Source organism: Eubalaena glacialis, chromosome 15 (assembly GCF_028564815.1).
Source record: "Eubalaena glacialis isolate mEubGla1 chromosome 15, mEubGla1.1.hap2.+ XY, whole genome shotgun sequence".
NCBI classification, from domain to species: Eukaryota; Metazoa; Chordata; class Mammalia; order Artiodactyla; family Balaenidae; genus Eubalaena; species Eubalaena glacialis.
This window is the reverse complement of record NC_083730.1, coordinates 84905701-84931125: the sequence shown is the minus strand read 5'-3', so window position 1 is coordinate 84931125 and position 25425 is coordinate 84905701. Positions and strand designations below refer to the sequence as shown.

Below are 25425 nucleotides of genomic sequence, written 5' to 3'. Positions count from 1 at the left end.
TCAAATTTTCCTAATGTAACTTTTGTGCTGCCATCGATGTAAATCTTGGAAATATTCTTTGGTGTCTTATAACTCTACAGTGAATGCTTATGTGTAAGCCAAGTTGTAGGCACTTTTTATGGGTTTAATCTTCACAATTCCACCATTTTACAGGTGAGGAAACCGAAGCCTGGAGCAGAAGATGTCACATTCTTCTGGTGTAGGCTGACGTGTACATCTGATTTGCAGAACAAAAAAAAGTGAAGAACCATCCTTGCAGATTCAAACTAACTGGTCTGCAAGGCTGAGTGAGCTTTGGGTCTGTCTTTTCTTAAGAGGTAGGAAATGGCATACAGAACTTGAAACCTCTTTATTTTTTTGGGGGGGCTGTGCTGCGTGTAATCCTAGTTCCCCGACTAGGGACTGAACCCGTGCCCCTGCATTAGAAGTGCGGAGTCTTAACCACTGGACCGCCAGGGAAGTCTCCACTTCAACTTATTTTTGAAGGAGCTCTTTAATTTCTATGTAACCAGACATGAACAAACACTGCTTCTTTGCCCTCATGCCAATAACCAGCTCTATGCCCTCTCTTCTACTACATTCATGATAACTTGGATGAGACCCTTACCTTAGAGGGTGTTTCTGCCAAAATAAACCTAACATTTTCCATGTAGCACCTCCCTGCAATGGCTTTCGCCTTTCTTGAGTACCAAGATGCCCACCTTGTCTTAGCTGTACTGGTTGATCTTACATCTTCACTTCCCCACAAACTGCGTTTTCTTTCAACCTTTCATCATGGCTCCACACTGGGAAACTTAGGTTCTCTTCCTTTCCAGCAGTCTAAATCCTGTGCCTTCTTCATGGATCCCCAGTCATTTGTTCCCAGCTCCCATGTCTCATATTCCACTTATGTGTATGTTACTTGAAATGCCTCTAGTCTTAAATCAAGGTGCCTGAAGAACAAGATGCTATGTTAGCATCTGCTGTTTACTGCAGATAGATGTGGGCAAGCCTAATCCAGTAGGTACAAATCAGTAATTTCTGTGAATGGGTTTAAACGTATTATGTTGACTATTTAGCTACATAAGGATGTCAATACCTGTCTTTCTGAATGGTTTTGTAATGGTGCTGTCAACTTGAGAACTGAAATACTTTATAAAATACTCACTTAAAAGAAAACTAGAATTGAAAAAATTACACTAATAATTGCAACAAATTCATTTCCTAGTTATTTCTTTTGTTATCTGCTGAAAATATCTATTGGTATTCTGTATGCAGTCAGTGCTCAGAAATGCTTAACTAGGGACATCCCTGATAGCGCAGTGGTTAAGACTCCATGCTCCCAATGCAGGAGGCCCGGGTTTGATCCCTAGTCGGGTAACTGGATCCCACATGCGTGCCGCAATTAAGGAGCCGGCGAGCTGCAACTAAGATCCGGCGCAACCAAAGAAATTTAAAAAAAAAAAGAAAAGGAAAAAGAAATGTGTAGCTAGCTATGGCTCAGTATCAGGTCATAATAGGGCTACAAACAAAAGGCAGGTGCTACTTAGAACTCAGCTAATTGAGATATTCATACACATGGAACAACTGGGATAAATTAGAAGGCAACAAATAGCAAATATTTACTGAATACTATTCTGAGTCAGGCTTTCTTCTGAACGTATCTCATTACTTCATTCAGTGATTCACAATGAGGCAGATACTGTCCCTGTTTTATAGCTAGGGACACTGCGGCTCAGCATTTAAGTCACACACTCAAATCACACAGCTAGGGGAGGAGCTAGGACCTTGACTGAGTACAACCACTAGCTTATAAAGGCAGATGTGACCTCAACTGCACACGGAGATAAAGGACAAATGAGAAAGTAAGGTTAGTGCACATTGGGATTTACAAGGCAAAGCCCCGAGTTCTGTCATCACATACTAGTTTCAAATTACTTGAGTCTCTCCTAAGATCTTATGTCCTAAAACCAAAGATTGATTTTGTTCTCTACTTTACCAGTGCTATGCCTGTTCTTTCTGGAAGAATTTAAAGCTAGATAATACACTCCACACTTTATAACCCAAGCCCAATGGGTTATAAATGGCCCAATTTTACAACTTTATAGGATTTTGAAATCCTACAAGTGATACAATTGATAATGTCCAGGGCATAGATTAAAGATTTATGAAACTGACACCAATTATTGTTCATCTTCTTCTTCTTGTAGTCAAAGAGATCTGGGAGAATATCATAAGTAAAATAATGCAAACTCTGAATTTGTCACAAACATGGAGCAGGAAGGAGCTAGAGCTCATGAGGTCATCCTCCTTCAAGTCAGGAGCACACTGGGGGTAAGGACACAGCCTATGCCTCAGGGCCAGAGCTTGTAGTGCAGACTTTGCTCTTCTCTCTTCTCTCTACAAGCAAATGTCGGTTCAAACAATCCCTCACTAGGAGGTCCTCTCCCAACTCCCTAAGAGACACCAGTTTTTGATAAAAGAAAGTGCTTTTCAAATGACACTCTCTCCACTCACTTTTAATGTACTTGAGAGATTAATATGCATTCGACACACTTGTGACAAATATAAAAGGACACAACACTGTGTTCCATATGAATTAGGGAAGGGAGAAGAGAGCAAAGGTCTGTGTATAAAAACACTGGTGGTTGATTTACAATAATTTAAAAAGTAGCTCTTGAATTTTACTGCCAAGTTCAAATGAACCCAGATAAAAAGAAAACTATGGATATAGATGATGTCACAACTCATGAAGTCCCACACCTCCCTAAATAGTAGGGGAAGATAGTTCAATCTCATCGCTCTACTTCAGAAACTTAGTTATATCCAGGTAAGAACTCGAAGAATATGAGCATCCATATTATAATCCATCTTAGAAAACAGACTATTTGAAGGAAGACAAATCCAAATTGAAACTGTGTGGTTTCCAGAGCAATTTATTCATTAAAAGCTACTCAATATGCCATCAACAGTTCTCCTGCGTGTATTGTGCTGATAAACTGACACTGAGAGAATTTAACAAGTTCATCATTTAATAAGTCTGAATTTATTTTCACCACATGGTATTGTACATGGTCATCTGTTGAAGCAGATTTCTTTTGAACAGATCTTAGTTTAAAAAAGTCATAGATACCGTGAGTTCTGTATAAACTGCTGGATAGTAAGTTAGTTCCTTTGTTTTGACTTATAAGCCTCAACTTCAGCGCAGAATAAAGAATGTAGGCCAAAGAAAGCATAATCAGTCACTCGTATAGAACAGTATTGTTTCTATAATTTGAAGCTTTCTGAATGGACGGGTTCAGGCCTGATGTAACTGTAAAAAGATTACTTAATGAATAGGCTATATGGAAATCGTACAAAATGTTATTAACTTTAATCATTAATAGCTTAAACAGCACTATGTTACTAATTGCTATTCAAACTCAAAAACCTGTTTTTGAATCCCCAAAAAGGCGGCAGATGTACACAACCATGCCACCTTGTACTTAGGGGAGTGTCAATATATATTTCAACAGAAACTTTGGCTTCAGGAAAGAGTCACAAACATTTAAAATAATGGCTTTAATCGTCATTTTAAGTATATCGCAGGGGAAAGTGTGCTTTAATTAAATATACATACCAGTGATGCTGGCAAGGTTGAAAGTTACTCCTAATGTTGATAGCTATAAAAACTAGCTTGTACATGATAAGACAATGAGAAAAAAAAGCAATCCCTTTGAAAAAAAACAAAAAAAGAGTTCACAGTGGTTTGTATCCAACAATATGCATCTTATGACAATAACACGTACAGACTGAGCACCCTAGGGCTCTCTTTATGTCCTAAAGAAAGTGAGCATGTACATTATTCATGGGCTGTACGGAATTAAAAAAAGATCAGCTGTACGCTCACCCCTCAGAAAGGATAAAATGTCCTGGGGTGTACAGCTTTAACACCATCATTAAAGTTGTTTGCAAAAAGGAACAGAGAACTAAACAAAACAAAACATTTTTCCTTGGGAGTGGAGAGTCTTTCATTTGCTGTTATAACCAGCAAATACTATTCATTAAGTCAAAAATGGAAGGGGGGGGGCCCACAAACACTTTTTGAGCAAGCTGACCAATACACATTACAGTTGTAAAAATGAAGGTTATACACTATATGTTACAAGTCCGAACTAGACAGTGTCAAAATGACATCTATTTCTTTGCTTGCTTTGTGATCATACCCCTTGGAGGTGTTACGGGCCTCGTGGCATTCGGCTTCTTTTTTTCTGCAGGTTTTAAAATCTGCAAAGATTCAAAAGACCATGCATTTTAGGAAATACACTCAACCTCAAATCTTAAATTTCACTCAAATCTTCTGTTCAGAAAGTTTTTTGTTTAAAACTGACCCAACAACTTGGAAGGCCCCACTGGCATATTAATACAAACCAAGCTGACAAACATTTTGGTAATAAATGCTCTGATGAACAGCTAAGATATATGAGCTGAACAAATTATTTTGCCTCTGGATAAAATGCCAATTTTTGGAAGTCACACCTTTAGGTATCCCTTCTGATGGGGAGGGGGGGGAAGTTCTTTAGAATAGTGTCCCTCAAACCCCTAGGGCAGCAGTTCCCAACCTTTTTGGCACCAGGGACCGGTTTTGTGGAAGACAATTTTTCCACAGGGCGGGGCTAGCGGCGATGGTTCAGGCGGTAATGTGAGCAATGGATGAGGAGCGATGGGGAGTGGCAAATGAAGCCTCAGTCGCTCACCCAGTGCGGCCCGGTTCCTAACTTGGCCCCGGGGGTTGGGGACCCCTGCCCTAGGGAATCGTGTCACAATCTCTGGGAGCTGCAAGCTCTCCCTGATACTTGGTTAAACACAAAAAACACCTGCTTTAATTCAGTTAACTGATGACTGCCACATGAGTTCAGTGGCTGTATTTTTGTTATGATTGGGCTAGCCTGAAGTCATACAAGTTTATTCATAACAAGTGAATGAGAAAAAGATTGAGGTAGACTTTATGTGTAAATGATTCTTTTGTGCCAAGTGAAGGCCAAATGATGTCATGGTGAATCAATAAGAGGTTTTATAGAAATTAGACTAGAGAAAAATGGTGGGAGAAGTGAGTAATTACATAGCACATCTGGCACATGGCAGTCAGTATTACTTTCACGTGCAAGTGGTGATTTAATTTTAGCTGAACGTTGCACTGACACTGTAGTTTTAGACTTATAGTAAAGGACCCATAAGCATATGAAGCTAATATATTGTGGTTTTTATGTATTTAAATAATGTAAAAACAGTTAAATTCAACACTGGAGGAAGGGTTCTATGATAATTTTTCTCCTTTAAAAGGAATTCACTCATTACTGAACTAGGACAAACACCAGTTAAGGGAAAATAAAAATTCAGTCTACTCAACATAAATGAATAGTAGGCAGAAAGTAGCACTTTTTAAAAAATCAGTAAAATTCAGACATAATAAAAGGAAACAATGCTGAAAGCATCCTCTACCTGAAAAGAACACATTAGTGTTTCGTCCACACTCATCATGGCACCTGCATTGTCAAACTCTCCACAATAATTGGGTGCAGAAAACAGAGTGACCAACTGCCTCTTTGCAAAAAATTCATATCCATCTTCAACCACCTTGGAGAGAAAACATTTTCAGTATAAGGAGGTGCAAATTTTAGGTGGGTAAGACCACTCTTCAGTTTCCCGTTGAGCCTGATATCCTGTAGGTCACACTTCCAGAGACGTTTTGTATAAAAATAAGCAATACCTACCCACCAAAATCAACAAGGAGAATCTGTGCTCACACACATGCTCTTAAGTGTACATGTAAAATTCAAAATCAATACCTGATGGGCTCTACATATAAGATCCAAATCATGCTTATGGAGAAATTTTGCAACCACTTCTGCACCAAATGTGAAGGACACTCCTCTGTCATTTTCACCCCAGCCTAAGACATCTTTATCGGGGTCAGACCACAAAAGATCACAAAGAAGACCTTGATCTGGTACATCAGTTGGTCGCATAATTCGCCGAATCTGCTCCATAGATTGAAGATCTGGTGATAAACCTATTAAATGAAAAGAAAAAAAAAAAAAAATTGAAGAAAACAGAACTTTAAAAAGGATGTTAGACCTGCTGTATAAAAAAATAAATAAAATTCAAAAAAATTTTAAAAATAATAATAAAAGTAAAGGCTCATGTAGCAATGCTCCTTACCACTTAAAATAAATAAATAAATAAATAAAAATAAAAAGGATGTTACCACTTTAACAGCTCCATTTGTCTATAGAGACACCCAGTGACGCTTACAAAGGCTTACATTAAATCTATGGCTACGTTTTCTTATTTAGCTTTGGTTTAAAAAAAGGCAGGGGCACTGGAACTTATTACATGCACTAATTTGCAAGGCACAGTGTGCTTAAATAGCATATGGAAAGTTACCTCAACATACAGAGCACCCTGGTGACCATTTGTAGTGACTGGGCATAGAGGATGCAGACACTCAGGTGATGTAGCTTTCTAGGAAACCTGCGCTGTCCAAGGACCATAAAATCTATCAGACCAGCTCAGATGTAGCTGACTCTCATATGAGTTTAAAATCACATGCCCAACTCTACCAAAACCAGTTTAAGTATATACGGAAGGCAGGGATAGTGGATTTATTAAAGTATAGTGAGTTGGCTCATTGATGGTTGTCTAATTTCTGACCACAGAAGAAAAGAAATCAATCCTCTTTGTAATTATTATTTTAATTACATCATATACAGCACAACCACCAAGCAAAATAACTTTTAACATCTAGGTCAGAAAAATTTCTGAAAGGAAAGGATCAAAAACAGACCAAGGGGAAGTCTATTCACATTTTCAGTATCCTAGAGGATCTATGGTGCAGCATATTAATTGTTTATTTTATATTCAAAAATCCTTTTGCTCTATTTTCAAAGCTATTACAGAACCCTTAATTCCCTGTAACAAATCAATTGGGTACTCTGGACTTGTATCCAAATGATCCTGGATGTGCCAGAGTGGCACATGTAGATGTGCACACAAGATGTAACACAGCAATATAGGAGTTACCTGACAGAGGAAGTCATCCCAATGATAACTCATTGGGATGATAAATGTCAAAGTGTACACTCCTTAGAAGAGATCAAAATCTATGTGGAATTAAAATCAGCCCGCATACCTCCATGACAGCAGAATATTTTCTCATCCACGATGGCTGCTATCGGTAAACAGTTAAAGCAGTCTGTGAAAGTTTTCCATAGTTTAATGTTATATCTTCTTTTACCTGTAAAAATTTGGGGATGGTTAAAAAGAGACTGGTGTTCTGTAGGTACATTCCCTCAGGACAAGTCCTCCAAGGCAAGGTTCTGACTACCTTAAGTAAACAAAAACTATGCTTTTATTAAGAAAGAGAGAATCAGATATATATAATACTTGGAGATGTCTGATTTATAAGCAACAACTTACAGTTTCATATGAAGTATTTTAAAATTCCATGGAAGTCTGAAATCAGAATTCCAGATATAATGATTAAGGATAACCATTAAATCTCAACAATTATTTGATAACACCAACTCTGTTTGAAATCTAGTCTGTTTTGTCCACTCTCAACCTGCAAGTAGGTTCCTATTTCTAAAGGCAACTAAGAACAACTCACACATGTGCCATTATAATCTTCCTTCTGAGGAAGCCTCTGAGAGTTAACACCCATCTCATCTCCCACCACCCTCAATAAGCTACTGGAACCATTTAATTCCCAGCCCCCCTAAATATTCTAGTAGGAAGCACAACGACTATAAAGGAATACAGATTGCTTATTGCAGGCATGCCAGGATAGCCCTAACATGCTGCACAAACACTGAGAATGCCCCCACACCAAAAATGTTACAGGGTGGTTATATTCCCACCTCACCAACCCATATATTCCATGCATTCTGGAGTCATTGTGTGCTTTGAACAGAAGCATACCTTTAAGGCACTGTTTCCACAGGAAAACTATGTTCTGAGTAAAAAACCCACTCATAAACCCTGGAAATACAAATCTTTCTGAATTGGATGAGGAAGACCCAATTGTCAGGGTGCCTTCGTCTCCTGTACACTCCATACTAAAAAACACCAAAGGTCAAAGCACAATCTTACTCCTAAACCAAGAGTTTGTCCTCAGTCTCTTCTCCATTTTTATCCTGTGGACACTGAAAGGTTTACAGCTTTCAATGTACCCTTTCTTTTGAGTTCGAGAAGGGCCCAAGCAACAGGCTTCCTGAACCACATCTTCCACTCCACTGCAAATCAAGTCAGGGAGAAAGTTTAGCACAGGTTTGAAACGCAATGCAAATTCAACAAACATTTGACTTCTCCCTTTGCAGAGGAGGATTTTTGTTTTTTCTCCTAATAGTTTATGTTTCTCTATGACTGGGTATAACCCTCACCATGGTTCACCCTGTTTTGTATTTCTTTGGAGGCCACTAATTCCCTTTGTCCCATATCTTCCTTCACTGGAGTTTTCTGGAAGCTTAACAGAATTCCTCTCTACAAAAGCATGAAGGGGAACCTGTGCACCTCCAATTTCCAACAATGGTAATAATACAAGAACAGGGCTGGGCTGGGCTGTCCTAACCCCTATGTATAAAAGTGATTTGGTTCTGTCTCCATTTTCTACTGAAGCCTGTCTCTGAACAACATTCCAATGGCTCCCCTGGATTTTTCCTTTGCTCAGATGCTGCATTTGCCAGTGCCAACAGATTCTCTTCCTTCTTGAAGTCTGCTTCACTCCTTGATTCTTTAGTTTCACAATGCACTCCAGCTACTCTTATGGATTCCTTTGCTATTTTTGTTGGCTTCTCTATCAAAAATTAAGATCCTTGGGCTTCCCTGGTGGCTCAGTGGTTAAGAATCCGCCTGCCAATGCAGGGGACACGGGTTCCAGCCCTGGTCGGGGAAGATCTCACATGCCGCGGAGCAACGAAGCCCATATCCCACAACTACTGAGCCTGCGCTCTAGAGCCCACAAGCCACAACTACTGAGCCTATGTGCCACAACTACTGAAGCCCGCGCGCCTAGAGCCCGTGCTCCGCAACGAGAAGCCACCGCAATGAGAAGCCCGTGCACCACAACGAAGAGTAGCCCCCGCTCGCCGCAACTAGAGAAAGCCCGCGCACGGCAACAAAGACTCAATGCAGTCAAAAATAAATAAAATAAAAAAAAATTTAAGATTCTTCCTCCTGTTGTCTCTGAGCATCTTAACTAAGTCCTGGGCTCCTGCTTCCTCTCCTCTCTACATTTCCTCCCTAAGGCCACTTCAGACCACTAGGAGCATCTGGCTCCAGGATTCCTGGATAATTGCCAAGGTCTCTTCAAGCTTCCAAATCCTCAGATTCTGAGCCAGAACCCCTAATGCAGTTTCCTATTACTACAGACCAGACAGCTCTGGTATCAGAAAAGGATAACACACATTCACATTTTATCCAACAACAGATACCTCGGCTTTTCCAGGACTACAGTCATAAAATTGGGTGGTGGGGGAGAAATTGTAGCATAGAGTGCTTGTTAAACTTAGGAAATAAGTCTACCACATAAAACAGTGGTTTTTAAATTGTTCCATGGACATTTCCATTTGAATAAAATTTTTCAGTACAATAAAATTTTAACAAAATTATCAAGGTTTTTAAAAAAAGTCGGCAAAGCATCAACTGAAAGCCACCTAAGTCAAGGACACTTTTAGGCCCACAAATAGACTGGGTGGCAAATTATACCTGCCTGATGGGAGAGGGGAAAGCTGGAGTACAAGGTCATTACATCAGTCTTGAGGACGAACAAGAGTCAAAACTGATTCCAATCAGTGCTGACCTTCTAAATCATAGGGCCTCACATTAAACAGAAACAAAAATGATGTAGCCAATACCCTCAGACTAGGATATATGTCACAACGAAGAGATCTTATGGATTTGAACTTCATTAATGAAAACATCAAAATACTTGCTAACAGCTGTGTAAAAAGGAACCTGTTCTAAAAAGTAGTACCTGTAACAAATACCTAAAACACAATGTTATAAAATTCTCTGCCTCTCATTTCATTACCTAAGGAGTAGTAACTAACTGCCCTACTAGTACTTCTCTGATAGACTCATTGTCAATATCAAGTATCTTTCCTGCCCAACTCAGGTGTCCCAGTCAGTTCAGAACCCACAGGATTTTTCTTCTTGATAACCCCTCCTGCCTCATCCTGTTTTGTTTTGTTTTTAATTTTTTACTGAAGTATAATTAATTTCCTCCAGCCTCATCTTATGAGCTGGGTCTCAGGGCCATAGACAAACATATATAGTCTTGTAAGAGGTTGCGAGTACGAGGGCCAAGTCTTTTAAACATAACCTTTCTAGCAATGTACTTCTAACAAATACGCTAGCTGAACACATCTATGTGAAACTGAGATGGAAAAACACCATACCCTGAGAGACTATAGGTTATTATTACAGTCTAGGGGAGGGTCACAGTGACAATGCTTTACCAGTCTTGTTATAATTATAATGGCAAGTGCTAGTAATTCAAATTCCTTTTCCTCCCAGCCTGAACCCTCCCGCTGGCAGAAATGATGATTACAAAAGGAAGATGGAGGTAAGGATTTTTTAAAATTAAAAAAAAAAAAAAATTTTTTTTTTTTATAGTTACTTAAAAACAGCAGCACCAACAACAAAACTCTCCACCAAAACTGATTATTTTCAAGGCTTTAAGAAACTTGTTTCTGGGACTTTCCTGGTGGCGCAGTGGTTAAGAATCCACCTGCCAATGCAGGGGACATGGGTTCGAGCCCTGATCCGGGAAGATCCCACATGCCACAGAGCAACTAAGCCTGTGCGCCACAACTACTCAGCCTGCGTTCTAGAGCCCGTGAGCCACAACTACTGAAGCCTGTGCGCCTAGAGCCCGTGCTCCACAACAAGAGAAGCCACTGCAATGAGAGGCCCGTGTACTGCAACGAAGAGTAGCCCTGCTCTCGGCAACTAGAGAAAGCCTGTGAGCAACAATGAAGACCCAACTCAGCCAAAAATAAACAATAAAAAATAAATAAATAAAATAAATTAAAAAAAAGACTCTTGTAAAAAAATAAACAAATAAAAAAAATAAAAGGCTTACTTCATTTAAAAAAAACAAAAACTTGTTTCTGTCAATTATCAACTCAAAGTGCACCTTCAACTAAGTAATCCAAAATGGGTCATAAAATGTATAAATTATACAAATATTTTTAATTAGCTTTTCCCCCCCCCAATTTTGTTTTCTCCTTTCAGCACAATTTCAGATAGTAACTGCTATTTTTCCTGGGGTGCAGATGTGCCAGAAGGAAAAAAACTACATTACAAATTACAAAAAGTAATTATTTGTATATTGCAAGTTTCCATTTATATGAAATGCCTAGAAAAGGCAAACCTATAGAGACAGAAAGTAGATTAGTGCTTGCATAGGGCTGTGGTGATGGCTGCCTACCTATGAATTTACTTAATCACTGAATTGTACACTTAAGATGGATGAAGTTTACAAAATGAAATTTTATCTCAAAGTTGTCAAAAACGAAGCTAACTATTTGGACAGATTCTCAGAGTTGTACTAAGAATTAAATTATCTGTGACTATTCATCACAACAATTATCTTAAAGAAATCACCACTGTGATCGCTACTTCCTAATCTAATCATCACATCATACAAGAATCCAGGGCATTATTATACTGCAATGAGTGCTATTTTTTACCCCAAGAAAGAAAAACCAGGATAAAAACAAGTTAATGAAATAGTAAACATGAGAAATTACAACACTACATCTCAACTTGCAAATCCTAACAGAAATATGTTCAGTTTATGACCAAGAATCTCAATTTGAGTAAATCTTCCTTAGACGTAGAAAGTACTTACATTCATCATAAAATCCATAAATTCTATTGATGCTGGCACATTCGTGGTTTCCTCTGAGAAGAAAAAAATTCTCGGGATATTTGATTTTGTAAGCCAGTAAGAGGCAGATGGTCTCCAATGACTGCTTTCCCCTGTCCACATAGTCCCCAAGAAACAGGTAGTTGCTTTCTGGCGGGAAACCACCGTACTCAAAAAGTCGAAGCAAATCATAGTATTGTCCATGGATATCACCTAGAAGCAAGAATTTTGTTACATAGTGTCTGCATACACATAGTCCAAACCACTAACATTACTAATTTCCAAACTTGTATCATATTTAGTTCAACTGAGCTTAGTGATAATTTTAAGTGTATGTGTGTATCCAGACTCTCACACAAAACTCAACTAATTGGGAATTTATTTTATGGAAAGGATTATTAATGCCTAGGCAGGTCTTCTTGCCAAGTAACACGGTTTTCCTTTCAGGTTGGCTGATCAATATCAGATCTCCCACAGCTCAGTCTCTGGGGATCGTGTCAGCAGAAGTGCTGCACTCTTAACAAGCCCTGGCCCGGTGTGAACAAAGGTGTACACACACTACACCCACCAATGCATCTGGCTTTCAATGTCTCCCTGCTAGATAATGCCAAAGAGCATTTTACTTAAAAACAAAAACACCACAAGCTTCATCAATGCAGTCAAATATGCTAGAAGAGTAAATAAAGCATTTCTCAGATAGAGTTTAGTTTTTATACCAGTTATCTGCATCTATCATGTAGAAACAGAACTACAAAACGGCATATTTTTAGGCATAACCAGTGTTGCTTTAAGCTTAAATATAATCCCTATATACTCATAATTCAGGCCTTTTCTTAGCTCTCCATTCTGTTTCATTTCTTTCCTTTCTTCTGCAATGTTTATATTCGTTCAGTGAAATAATTTTAAGAAAATGCGAAGCACATCTAAGCACATTAAGTCCATTAGAGGTATTTATTCTGAAGCTACAATTATTTAATTTTAAGTAGTTCCAGGTTACTCATAAATAGTAAATGATTTTGTTGGCTAACACAAAGTCATCTATATATCCTTGACTCAGTCAATCAATCACGTAACCAAAGATAACTGTTAGTGTGCCAAAACTTACCACATATTTTGAGTGGTGCTTCAAGTTCTAGTAGGATAGGCTGACTGAGAAAGATCTCTCGGGACTTTAAGCACAGTCCTCTGATTTCATTCTCCTGTAGCTGGACATTCTTACCAGGCTTGGACCCTCTCACTGTAGGGGAGAAAAACCCCAATTCAGTCAAGAGAAGTCAAAATAAGATTTAACGTAAAAATTAAAAATATCGGAAAAGGTAGAAGTTTTAAATAAAGAGGAGGCAAAAACAGTTTAACTACTTTCTGGCTAGGCTTTATTTTCAGGACACTTATAAAGAACATGATTTTAATGCTTAATTAGAATCTTAAAATCTTACGACAGGATTTCAGAGATTTAGTTGCATTTTCTACACCAAGGTAAGACTTCTTTACAGTATCCTGATCAAGGGGTCATCCTCTCTGTGTATGAATACTGTTAGAAAAGTCTTATCGCTTGTGAAATCAGACTCCCCCTGGGCACAGCTCAAGGCCTCAGTTCTGCATCCAAGACATAGAATTGGCCTGGTTCACCTATAACCCGCCCACCAGGCCAGCTCTTTTTGCCTCTCGTCTTGTCTTCTCTTCTCCAGTCTTATAAATGAATTAGTATTTGTGTAGCAGGAGATTTTAGAGATTGCCATGTTACTGAGTTGGTTCTAAGAATTCCTCGTTTTAAAATGTGAGATTGGAAAAGCTCAGATCTCCCCTCTCAATCAGTGTTTTTCAGAGGTCCACAGGTCTCTCAAGGGTCCCAGATTTATCTATGAAAAAACTTAAGTGTTGTTTTCATTTCATTAAAACACACTGTACGCTTGCTGTGCATATTTTGCTGTGCAACTTTCTGGGCCTGCATTTGTGAATACAATCATGCCTGTACAGGGCAAAGGATGTCAGTGTGTGCTGTGAGAAAGGTTTCCTAGTAATTTGAACAGATAAAAATTGAGAAAAGGCAAAAAGAAATCATGGCACAGCACCAAGTGCCCTAAACTCCCAAGTGCCCGCATCAGAGCACACTGAGTTCTACTCACTATCAAAGTGAAGTACTATCAAAGTGAAGTACAAGATATCCTCTGGCCTTATAACAATTCATTTATCAGCAGGTAAGTAGTAGTAGGAAATAAAATTCTGTTTTGATTCCAGTTGTAACAGACTAGACAGTTATTAAATACATAATAAATAGCACTGAATTGCTAAATTTACCTTAATTTCACAGTTATGAACTGGCCTGCTTGCCAAAAACTCGCAATCAAAGCCTTAATACTTGTTTTGTACAAAAGATTTATGAAAGCAAGCATTCTCCAAATTAGAATTGAAGCAAAAACACCGGACCAGACTAAATACAGAACTAAGGCTACATCTTTCCACCATTAAACCCAATATAAAGTGATGAGCAGATTAAATCAATGTTGTTAATTTAAATTTTATCAGTTTTGGAGGCTTTGTTTGTATTCAAAATCACAAAATCATTTGGCCTAATAGCTGAACAAGAGCAACAGGTTTAACTGGTTTGTATCTAGCTTTGTTCTGTAAATATCTAAGTAACATTACAGAGTAATAAAAACTACAAGTAAAAAACTCTGATGTCTGTTGAGAATTTTTTTCCATTAAAAAGGGCTGTGTCCAAGTTTGAGAAATATTGTCTTAGGGGAAGCCATCCTTCAGCCTGAAGAGCCACTGAAACTGAATTCCCTGAAGAAACAAGTTTTGAGCAGAAATGGAAGGGTGTTATTTTTTTTTCAATGAAAGACAATAAATAAGAAAGGATGACACGTGAGAAGAATCAAACTCTTGAAGGGCACAAAAAAAAGAAAATGTTGAGTGCGCTGAACTGGGAGCCAGAAGCCCCGAGTTTCTGTCTTGATTTTATAGCTGGGGCAAATCACCTCTTTGGACTCCAAAATATGTAACTAAACTAAATGACTGCCAGTCTCATTCTGATCAAATATTAAGAAACAAGAAGCAATTAAAGGGAAAGCATAGTAAGGATAATCTTTTGAGGGAATTATGCAAAACAGACACATATATAATATTTACAATAGCAACTGAGCTATTTGTACAACAAAAAATGATTTTTTTTCAGAACCAAAGTAATTTTTTCTCTCTAGACACACAAAGGAGAGAACTCAAGAAACACTCCCAATGGAAAGATAGTGGGATCCCTGCTTCACTGGCCAGAAAACCCCAATCATTAGTGATTTTACCACAAGTCAGCCAGAAGCTTGGGCAGACTGCCCAACAGGAAACTTTATTTTTGGCTAGGGGACTCCTAGATGCTTCTGGTTTCAACCGGAATCTTTTTCAGCAGAGCCCCACACCTGTAAGTGAATAGCCCACTCTAAGTCTTTTGGGAGAATATGTAATAACTGACTTACACCTATAAGGAACACACAGGCTATTCTTTTAATATGAATGCTATCATATTACACCAATGCCATCAGATTAAATCAATGCTGCTAATATAAATTTTACTGGTTTTGGAGGCTTCCCACTACCACCGTTAGACATAGTTCATGGTAATTTTAGTTCTCTTATTCTGTTTGTCCCTCAAGTGGGAGTGTACAGAGATTAGTAAAGAACAATACTAACAATTTAAAAAGTATTCCTAATGTGGAGTGAGGATTTTTTTTTAATTGGGGTACTGTTGTTTTACAATGTCGTGTTAGTTTCTACTGTACAGCGAAGTGGCGATCCCTGTGCTATACAGCAGGTTCTCATTAGTTACCTGTTTCATACCTATTAGTTAGTGTGTATGTGTTAATCCCAATCTCCCAATTCATCCACCACCCCCCGCCCCGCCCCTTGGTGTCCATATGTTTGTTCTCTACCTGTGTCTCTACTTCTTCTGCCTTGCAAACAGGTTCATCTGTACCATTTTTCTACATTCCACATATATGCATTGGAGTGAGGATTAAATGCAGTTTTTCCAGAACAAATCAAGATTTATTTTATATTTGATGAACAGCACTCATTAAAAACAACATAGTCCCAAAGCTTCTTAAATTCCCTACAATCAGCTCAAAAAATAAAATTATAAAAATAGAAACTGCCAAAACCATCTACCAACTGGCGAATACCTGCTCATCTTTTGTGACTGCTTAGATATCACTTCACTCTGGAAAACCTCTCTTAGCCATCTCCTCTCCCCTCAACAAGCCTGCTTTATGCTTTCTGAAATGCTCTCACAACACCTGGTCACTGCCCAGCACACACTGTGTATTATAATTGCCAGTCTGCTTCCACCTATTCATCTGGACCTCCTGGTAGAATGTAAATGCCAGGACCACACCACTTGCTCTGCAGTGTACATGCCCATGGTCAGTACATGGTAGGTGCACAAAATTTGTTGCATGAATGAAGTCTGAAAAAATCTCTGTTAATTTGTGGCATTACAATTAGCGTGCATTCCAAGCTATATACTTTTGATTAGCAAAAAACAAGAACAAAAATTGTGTCTGTGCCTTAAAATTACAAAGCAATAGTGTCATTTCCCCATAGGCTTTACTAGAGTTTCTAGTTGTGAAAATTTAGGATTACTCTTAAATTTCAAGTTGAAGATAATTTATGCAACAGAAGATAAAGATTTCAAAATGGGTTTTGGCAGTCTGAGTGAACACTGCAGACATTTCTTAAAAATGGCCTATTAGCTAACAGCATAAAAATCTACTTTCACTATTTTCACTGTCCATCAAATAGAATCATGCATTAGTTATAGCTAACACGAACCGAGCACTTCCCAGGCTTTATACTGCCATTCAACACAACAATCCCATGATGTTAGGCACTGTCACTTCTTTGGGTTACAGGCTGGAAGAGGCTCAGTGACTTGGTCCAAGACCACAGAGCTTGTAAGGAGGACACCAGGCCCCGAATGACTCTAGGTCTGAAGCAGTGCTTCCACCAGACCACCCTCCCAATTAAGAATTTGTTCTTCATCTTGAAAATAAGTTTAAAATATACGGCATTAACTTAGAAACAAAACAATTGAAAGCAAGTAAACTAACACATAACTGTTTTTGTCATTTTACAAATTCATAAGCAATAATAAAGATGAAAAAGTGAAAAAAAAGGAATTTGTTCTTCATTAAACTTCTAAACCAAAGGAGTTTTTATAGGACAAACTACTGAAACTCCAACATACAGTCATTGCTCCCTAAGAAAAATTTGATATGGGATATAAAATCATAAGGCATCCTTACAAATAGGAAGCATTAAATAAGAACTAAATGATGTAATCTGTTTAAGACTTTCAATATTCATTTTTACCATGCTTCATTCAAATATTCAACAAAATAGTTGCTGGGCACCACTACATGCCAGATCCTGTGTTGGATGCTGGGGATACCTGGGCAGCAGGACAGACAACTCTGTCCTTTTTCTTGAGAGGTTTACATTCTAGTGGAGGATGCACAAAATAAGACAAACTAGGTAACCGCAGATTATTATAAATGCTGTAGCTAAAACTAGCCATCCATAAAAACTATAAAACTAAAAGTTTATCTCAGGGACATCTTCAATACCATTAAAAACACAAAGGCTTGAATATCTACTTTATCGCTATTCGCTACAAAGAAAAAATGCAAACAGTACAGCTCTGCTCAATAAAATCAGTCACTACTTTGTGGTTTAAAACCCTCACTGTGCTCTGTGCATGATGGGAGAAACCTACACAAAAAGGAGACCCTAGGTGGGAAACTCAAGGGCTGTCTCCTCATGATACCTTCCTAAGTAGTAGTTCAAATTGCATGTATCAAATTATTTCAACAACTGCCAACAGAATCCAAAATATTCCAACAAATAAGAATTCCATTTTCCAGGTGGAATGTTTCTCGTAAGTCCAGGTGCTAGGCACTGCATGGAAATAAAATCAGCAGGCACAGTGAACATATGTAGGTTAGTGATTGATATATCAAAACGGTCAACTTAGATCTTAAACTTAGATCTTAAATGTGTGACTTCTCTCTCTCTCTTTTTTTTGCTGCACCACGCAACTTGTGGGGGAACAGCTTATGGGATCTTAGTTCCCAGACCAGGGATTGAACCCGAGCCCTCGACAGTGAGAGCTCAAAGTCCTAACCACTGGACCGCCAGGGAATTCCCAAATGTGTGATTTTTGAGTGAAAACTTTTATCTGGTTAAAATGGTAGATTCAGAAAAAAATGCACTATGGCTGTTACCAGCAAGGACTGCTCTGTTCTGACTTATCTGATCATTTATTTATCTGGCAAATCACTAACATGAGCACATGATAAAAACTCCCATGCAATTTTACTGAAAACAAACTGATAAAAACCTGATATAATAAAAGAATGTCATTGGTGATTATTTGCAATGCCAGCTTTTTCTCACATAACAACATTAACTTTTCTGACAGACTGGTAACAAAGCAGAGATGAAAACCATAGAGGGAAATTTAAGACTACTCTGGGATTATTTATGAGGAATAAGCAAGTATTCTTCTTGCCCCTTAACTGTTAAAAGAAGATCATAGAAAAGGAATAGCATACCCACCAAAAAGCCTCAGCTGAACTATAATCAAGTTTTAAAACCTAAAACTGGCACAACCGGTATAAAAATAAATCAAGAGATTTTGCTAATAAGATAATCCTCTTAAAGTAGGTGGCAATCTTAACAATATGCCACATCATATTCATTTCAGTGACAATCAATAACCTCACAATATTTGACAGATTTAGGAAAATAAAACCTCAAACCAAAACAAACAAAAAACAGTGAATATTTGTAACATTAAAACTTTCCTGCAAACAATGGAGTTCTTTTCTACAAAAAATATAAGCCACAAAAATGTTAATGGAGAATCACTTGGTTTCTCTGCAAAGTCACCAGCAGGAAGACATCCACTTTCTGGCCATCTTAATTTCTAAACCACCCCTCCCCCATCTTGACTTTCCTAACTGCTGGTGTTATACTTTGGGCATTTAAAGGTGACACCAATTTTCTCAAGGCAGATAATCAGGATATAGCTGCAAAACACTGTCTATTGCTCTCAATAAAGAACCTTGAGTTTTCTACACCTAGAGTGAAGCCAATTTATTGAAAAATGTTTAACTCTCTACAGTCTAGCCACCAATTCTGATAAACTACCACTGATTAGACTTCACATCTAAACCTACATTTGTAATGAGTGGTTTTCATTTTCATAAGCCTTAATATCAGTGACATACACTCTCCTCTAGATGAGGGATGCCAGTAAACCCCAGAGTAGGGGTGAAATTGGAGATTTCAGATAAAACATCAAGACCATTAAGTAAATCATCTATTTTTACACGCTTTGGATACAGTGGTCTGATCCTAAAACGTAAAAATTTGTCCCAGAATTCTATAAACTCCAAAGAGATTGAAACCTTCCTTTTTCTTCTTGAATAAGATTTTCCAGTTTTCTCATTTACAAAGCAATTCACATCAGAATATTACCTCCTTCACAATTCAATCTTTAAGGTCTACTAACAGCCGTGATTGTAAATTAAGTGAAATGATTTCCCTGCTTCAAGATCAGTAATCCTCACCCTAGTCAAGCAGACTGACTGGCACTGGCACATGCTTTTGCAGAATAGGTTACTATAGGACTGCAGTTTCCCAGATACAAAACAATCTCACCAACCTCTACCGCAGACAGGCTACCAATGCATGGCGCAGCATGGCATGCATTCCCCCAGCTTGGAGGAGGAAAGCCTGGCCTCCTGCTCCTGGGGCTAACATTCCCTCCCTCAAGCACAACAGAATGACACACACCATCCCGTTAGATTTCACTGCTGCCTCCTGCTACTGACAGGCGAGGAGGCACTGTGGGCACAAGGAGAGTAATCCTTTCCATGCTGTGGTTTAGGATTGGTGAAAGCTGCTGATCGTGCCTCTAGAAGAGCTTTCTTGCCTTACCTTATAGGAGAGGACGCAGCATACAACTGACACGCGGGAGGGGTGGGAAGAGCAGGGGGCTCACAACACAGACTTCTTGTAACTTAAGAGTATTAGTAACACACTACTTTAATATTACTGTCTTTATCAACAAAATGCCCTATGATCATTGATTCCAAGAAAAGCCTCTAATGGGTAAAATTATCTGATGTGTAAAGAAAAAATAATTGCAGAGGTCTCATTAGGAAAGATTATTTTTGTTTTCTTTGGTCAGCATTTTCAGATTTTTTTTTCTTTTTGTCATTACGTTTGTCCTTTATTATCTTCAGGACCACTGTCTTTTAAACATTACAATATAAACATATTTCATTTCACACCGAAAATCTAAACACATGGGTTACTTTTACAAGTCAGAGGATTAAGTTAGTAAATGCTGTCTGAGGGCCAGGGCAGAGGTCATATTTAAATCACTAAAGCAAGTCAAGCAATTGTGCAGAGCTTGGCACAGTCTTTCAGTTTGACAACCGCCATCTTCAGAGCCAAGATGCTTCTGGCAAATCAGGATGTGAAAATAAGTTACAACTGCCTGCTTTGCAAGAAAATCGCTAGCCATCACTGCTCCCTGAACGAGATCACTTACAAAGTTACTCTGCCTCAAACCTCACTTTTCTCCAACACAGTAGGACTATGAGACAAATCAGCAGCTGGCTTATTCTCTATATCCAAAGTTTTCCTGTGCAGTTATTTAAATAAGTGAACATGAATGATACGAAGGAGTGACAACCTTAAAGGTTTTATCACCCACAAGGCAGAGATCTTCTGAGGTGGGTTGCAGAAGTGATGCCTCCTTAAGGAAAATCTACTAAAAAGTTTAGAGTAGAAAAGAACTGCAAAGCTGTAGTGACTAAAATCTAAAACCAACATGGTATTCTCTTAAATAAGACTTCACTTTTGAATGGTCTTTTTAGTACTATTACCGAGCTACTTCTCACTTAGCTTGTACAGTCCTCCACCTTAAAAAAGGAGACAATCTCTAACATGTAAACAATTCTAACAAGGCCACAAAACTCACATTTCCCTCCATTTTCAGATATACTCAAATCTTAATTAAAATTTTTAGAGGAAAAAGTTTGTGGGGCATTAAAAAAAGGAATCACAGAACTTATTATCAACCTTTTCTACCTTGGATTATATATATACTCAATGGATCATTTTCAACCATTTCTCTGCCAATTTAACACTGACTAGAAAAGAAGGAAATTTACATCTGTTGAGCAGCTAGCTTATTCCCTAGGAATTAAAACACAATGCTTTATTAATTTCAATGAAAAAAATGAAATGTTAAAAAAATCTGGTTTTCAAGTACAAAACATGTATAGAAATTACTAATAAACAAAGATTGATCTCATTATAAATGATCCAAGTTTATCAAGGCAAATTTCTTAGCACAATTTAAAAAACAAGATTAAAATTAACAAAATGTTATATGAATACAAGAGTTATGGGCAACCCTGAACTTAACAAGACTTAACTAATCTTAAAATTCTAATGTTTCTAATCCAGATTCCATTTTTTCCTGACTTCTCAATGAAATGAAGCCAACTCTTAACTCGTCACACGTGTCCCTGCATAGATATGCAAAATTTACAATTTTTGAATGAAAAAAAGAATTTTTAAGTTCTTTTCTTATTGCAAACTGTTTTAATCTGTTTCTGACCCACTGCTGCCTCACATAAATCAAAGAACTGTAGTAACTAGTATTAAAAGTGTGGTTCTTCGGTTTGCAGGGCAGAAGTTGAGACACAGATGTAGAGAACAAGCGTGCAGACAACACCAAGGGGGGAAAACCCCAGGGAGGTGGGGATGGTGGTGTGCTGAATTGGGCGATTGGGATTGACATGTATACACTGATGTGTATAAAACTGATGACTAGTAAGAACCTGCTGTATAAAAAAATAATAATAATAAAAAAAGAAAATAAATACATTCATGAAATGCAAAAAGAAAAAAAAAGTGTGGTTCTTAAATAAATGCCAGGTACTGAACAAATAAGGTTTTCACCCACAAATGGCAGCAACATTTCAGGGGTCTATTTAATGGGTTTTTCTTATAAGAAACTATAAAATGAAAAAACCTTACAGAGATTAAGTAGAGATATTTTTAGGAGTTTCATTCTAATGACTTAATCAAAAGATCTGCAAATTCTAACACCAGAACTGTCCAACTGTTTATGCTCTCGACTCCATCTCTCACAGCATTTATAGTCCAACAATATTGTAGAAATGTACAAAGGCAAAAAGCAGTTAAAACTCAGCCAAATCTGCATTATCCAGTATTCAAATTAAGAAAGGGATTTGAATTATTTCGAAGTTTGGAATTAGACGTTAGTATTAATAGATGTGCTCTGGAATTTGGGGGGTGGTGAGGGGTGATTTCATTTCGGTGTCCCTCCTTAAAATCCGAACTTCATCCATCTCCCACATCAATATAAATCAATCGCCAGACACCTCACGAGTCTTAGGTCAGCCAATATTTAAGATGTGTTTTAACCTGTGCTCAACCACTGGACACCTTCTTCCTTCATACATAGGGTGACTTGAATGACTTCTAGCTCCTGGCTGCCTGGGTTTGAAACTTGACTGTTACTGTGTGACCTTGGTCAAGTGACTTCACTTCTTTGAGTCTTATTTTCCTCTGAAAAACAGTAAAAAATAATAGCACCTACCTCGTAAGGTTGTTGGGAGTATTACATGAAATCTGTGTAAAGTGCTCCAAAAAATGCCTGACACAGAGTAAGCGCTGTAGAAGCGCTGGTAATATCATGACTTTATTTATCCGATGAGCGCAAAGCGCTTAACACAGAGCCTGGCACATCGGAAAGATCCTAACGAAACTGTCATCACTGCTGGCTTCTCGGTTCAGAGGCACGTTCAGAAAAGAGCGCGGAGACCTCTTCAAGATAAGGACAACTTAAAAAGAGTATTTGGAAGGGCAGGAGGAGATGAGTTCCAACATCCCCTTGAGATATGAACGTTCGTCACCAAATAACAAGTAATGGACCCCTCGACCCCAGCCTCACAAAAAATAAAAATGAGCAGGATAGGAAAGAAGCCCCCAAGCCCGGTGGAATCCATATCCCCATCATGTTGCTTTCCAAGAGAACGAGGACCACAAAGTTCGTAACGCGCCGTCCTGTAAGTTGGACTGGGGCCCCCAACCTTCATCCAAAGATTGGTCGGGTGTGCGGGGCGCACTGGGGTACGTACCGGAAACGTGGGGGTGGGGAGCGGAGTTTTCAAATTTCAAGGCCAGTAGGAAGGCTGCACCCTCGTGCAATGAATGAGTGGAGCCAGGAGTGTCCGCGGGTTGGCCCAAGTGCGGAACCCCGGGCAGCCTCCCTCCCGCTGCAGCCCCCGGCCCGCGGGCGAACTCGCGGGGCTCACTCCTCTCGGCGCTGCAAGTCCAAAAGGCCTCCCAAATCCCCCTCCCCCCGCGAGTCCCCGGAGCCGCCCGCCGCCCCCTTCACCTTCCAGCAGCCGTTGGATGATGCTGTCGATGTTGAGTTTATCTATATCCGCCATCGCCTTCCCACCGCCGACCCTCCCGCAGTGGCGCCGCCGCCGGCTCGCGCCCGGGGTTTACACCTCCTTTCCCACGCCACGAGCACAGAGATGGTGGTGGCGGCGGTGGCAAAAGCCGCGGCGGGTCGCCCCCAACCGCCTCGCTCCCTGCTTCCTCCTTCTCTCCCCACTGGAACCACGAGAAGAACAAAATGGCCGCCGACTCCTTAGCCAGCCTCGGGCGGCGCACGGATGCGCGCGGGGAGTGCAGCGGCCCGGCCGGGACTTCTTTATGGGCCATAGGGCACCCGGGAGGGGGCGGGGCCAGAGCGCGGGAAGGGGGCGGAGATGGTTGAGCGTAACTGCCACAGCGCGCGGAATCCTTCCGCCAAACGGGCCGAGCAAATAGGCCCCCTGGCGGGAGCGTGAGTTACAAAGTTGTACGCGGGAGTTAAGGTAGGAGGAGAAGATGCAGCTGTGTACCCGAGGATTGCGGGCTCCGCGGGACGCTGTTCACTGGAGCCAGGTTTTGCAGACCTGGCCATGTGAAAAGCCCACGGAGGGGATTCGGGAGTCCTGGAATCTCCCCTTAAGATAAATCTGGGGTGGAGGTGAACAGGGAGGATAATAAAGAGAGGTAGGTTGACTTTCTTTGGTTTCAGATTTGCTGGGATTTGGAGTAAAGGGAAAGGTTTATTTGATGACTAATAAAGAAACTCCTCTCCCAGGTAAATAAAAATGTTAAGTTATTCTTTCTGAGTGGTGGAAATATGGGTATTTGTATGTACGTTTTTTGTGTGCTCTGTAACTTACATTTGGAGAAAAATTTTTTTAATCCACCCTCAACAAAATTTTATCATCCCTATCTTTGGATTGTCTTTCTTGAACTCGGGAAGTTATATAATCATCGGAACGGTTACCCTGATTCCAGCCAGAACGAAGACGAGCGAGCGTGTGCAGCAGATAAAGGGAGAATTTGCAGATTTCGCGCGTCGGAGCTCGAGGCCGGAAGAGAAGAGCGAATGTGCACCCACGGGCATTGCGGGCGGGTCCCGGGTTCTACAGACACCCCGGGAAACTTTGGCCCATTTCCTCTGGCTTCCCAGTCTCCCCAAGTGCATCTCTCTCTAGGAGACCCCTCCAAAATGTGCCACCGCCGGGGGCTGTATGTCGTTTCTAGCTTGGTTTTAAAGTGCAGTCTACACTCAGCAAACACATCTGCTCTCTTGCATCCTGACCTTTTCATATAACTGCTTTTTCCTGCAGCACTTCACAGTTTGCAAAGCCCTTTCCCTCCCCCTAGAGGAATTAATTTTGTTTCTGAAGGCACGCAGGATGCACGAATTCCCATCCTGAAATGCCATCGAGGTGATTGCACCACCCGGGCATCCAATCTCAAAATCGGTGTTCTTCCCCCCGCCACCACCCCCCCCCCCGGGGGCCCAAGCGGTGGTGGGGCCCAGGCTCCTTGCACATGGACCTATGGCCTCCCTGCTGCCAGCTTGGGGGCGTTAGTGTTCAGAGCTCCCCTTGCTTGGCTCAGCTGCTCACTCCACTTTCCCCAGTCACCAACTCACTCTCCCGCGCTGTAGCTCTGTTCACCAGAAGACACACAAGTGTCATTTGTCAGCCCAGGGCACAGAGCCCAGTTGGTGACATCAGAGTTGATGCCCAGCGCCGCTGTGAACAGCTGGCTGTCAAGGTCAGGGTGGCTCTCCCCGGAGTCCACGAGACTTTGGGCTCCTCCAAGGCGCATTATGGCAAGGGCAATTAGAGCAGGAATATCAGACAGCGATTCATTCAGCAAATATTTATGGAGCACCTACTCTGTGCCAGGCATTGTTCTAGGCAGAGAAGCAGGGGTGAGCAAGAAATACAAGGCCCTTCTCTCATGGAGAGTCATCTAGTAAGCCAGACAGACAAAAAAACAAAGACGCAAATAAAAATAGCAGCTTCTGATAAATACTAGTGGAGAAAAACAAACACTGCACTTGTTTTCTTTGT

The 25425-nt window shown here is 39.9% G+C and overlaps 1 protein-coding gene across 2 annotated transcripts; it reads right to left on the bottom strand.

Annotated features, from left to right (window-relative positions):
* Positions 1-3138: 3138 nt before the first annotated feature.
* PPP1CC (protein phosphatase 1 catalytic subunit gamma) lies at positions 3139-23637 on the bottom strand. Of its 2 annotated transcripts, XM_061168982.1 has the most exons (8): positions 23388-23637; positions 12996-13127; positions 11873-12103; positions 7151-7255; positions 5808-6031; positions 5461-5595; positions 4185-4245; positions 3139-3292 (listed from the first exon to the last, which is right to left on the bottom strand). In XM_061168982.1, exons 1-8 carry the CDS (start codon positions 23440-23442, stop codon positions 3222-3224), a joined length of 1014 nt encoding a protein of 337 aa, XP_061024965.1. In that variant the 5' UTR covers positions 23443-23637; the 3' UTR covers positions 3139-3221. The 2 variants fall into 2 exon arrangements, with proteins under 2 accessions (XP_061024965.1, XP_061024964.1); XM_061168981.1 differs by lacking the exon at positions 3139-3292 and having other exon boundaries at positions 3526-4245; positions 23388-23634.
* Positions 23638-25425: the final 1788 nt, after the last annotated feature.

Coding starts and splice junctions, on each gene's coding strand:
- PPP1CC (XM_061168982.1), bottom strand. CDS start 23,442: ATGGCGGATATAGATAAACTCAACATCGACAGCATCATCCAACGGCTG. Junction 5,596..5,807: donor TTATATGTAGAGCCCATCAG/GTATTGATTTTG, acceptor TTTCTCTCCAAG/GTGGTTGAAGATGGATATGA. Junction 4,246..5,460: donor CACTAATGTGTTCTTTTCAG/GTAGAGGATGCT, acceptor GAATCTTTGCAG/ATTTTAAAACCTGCAGAAAA.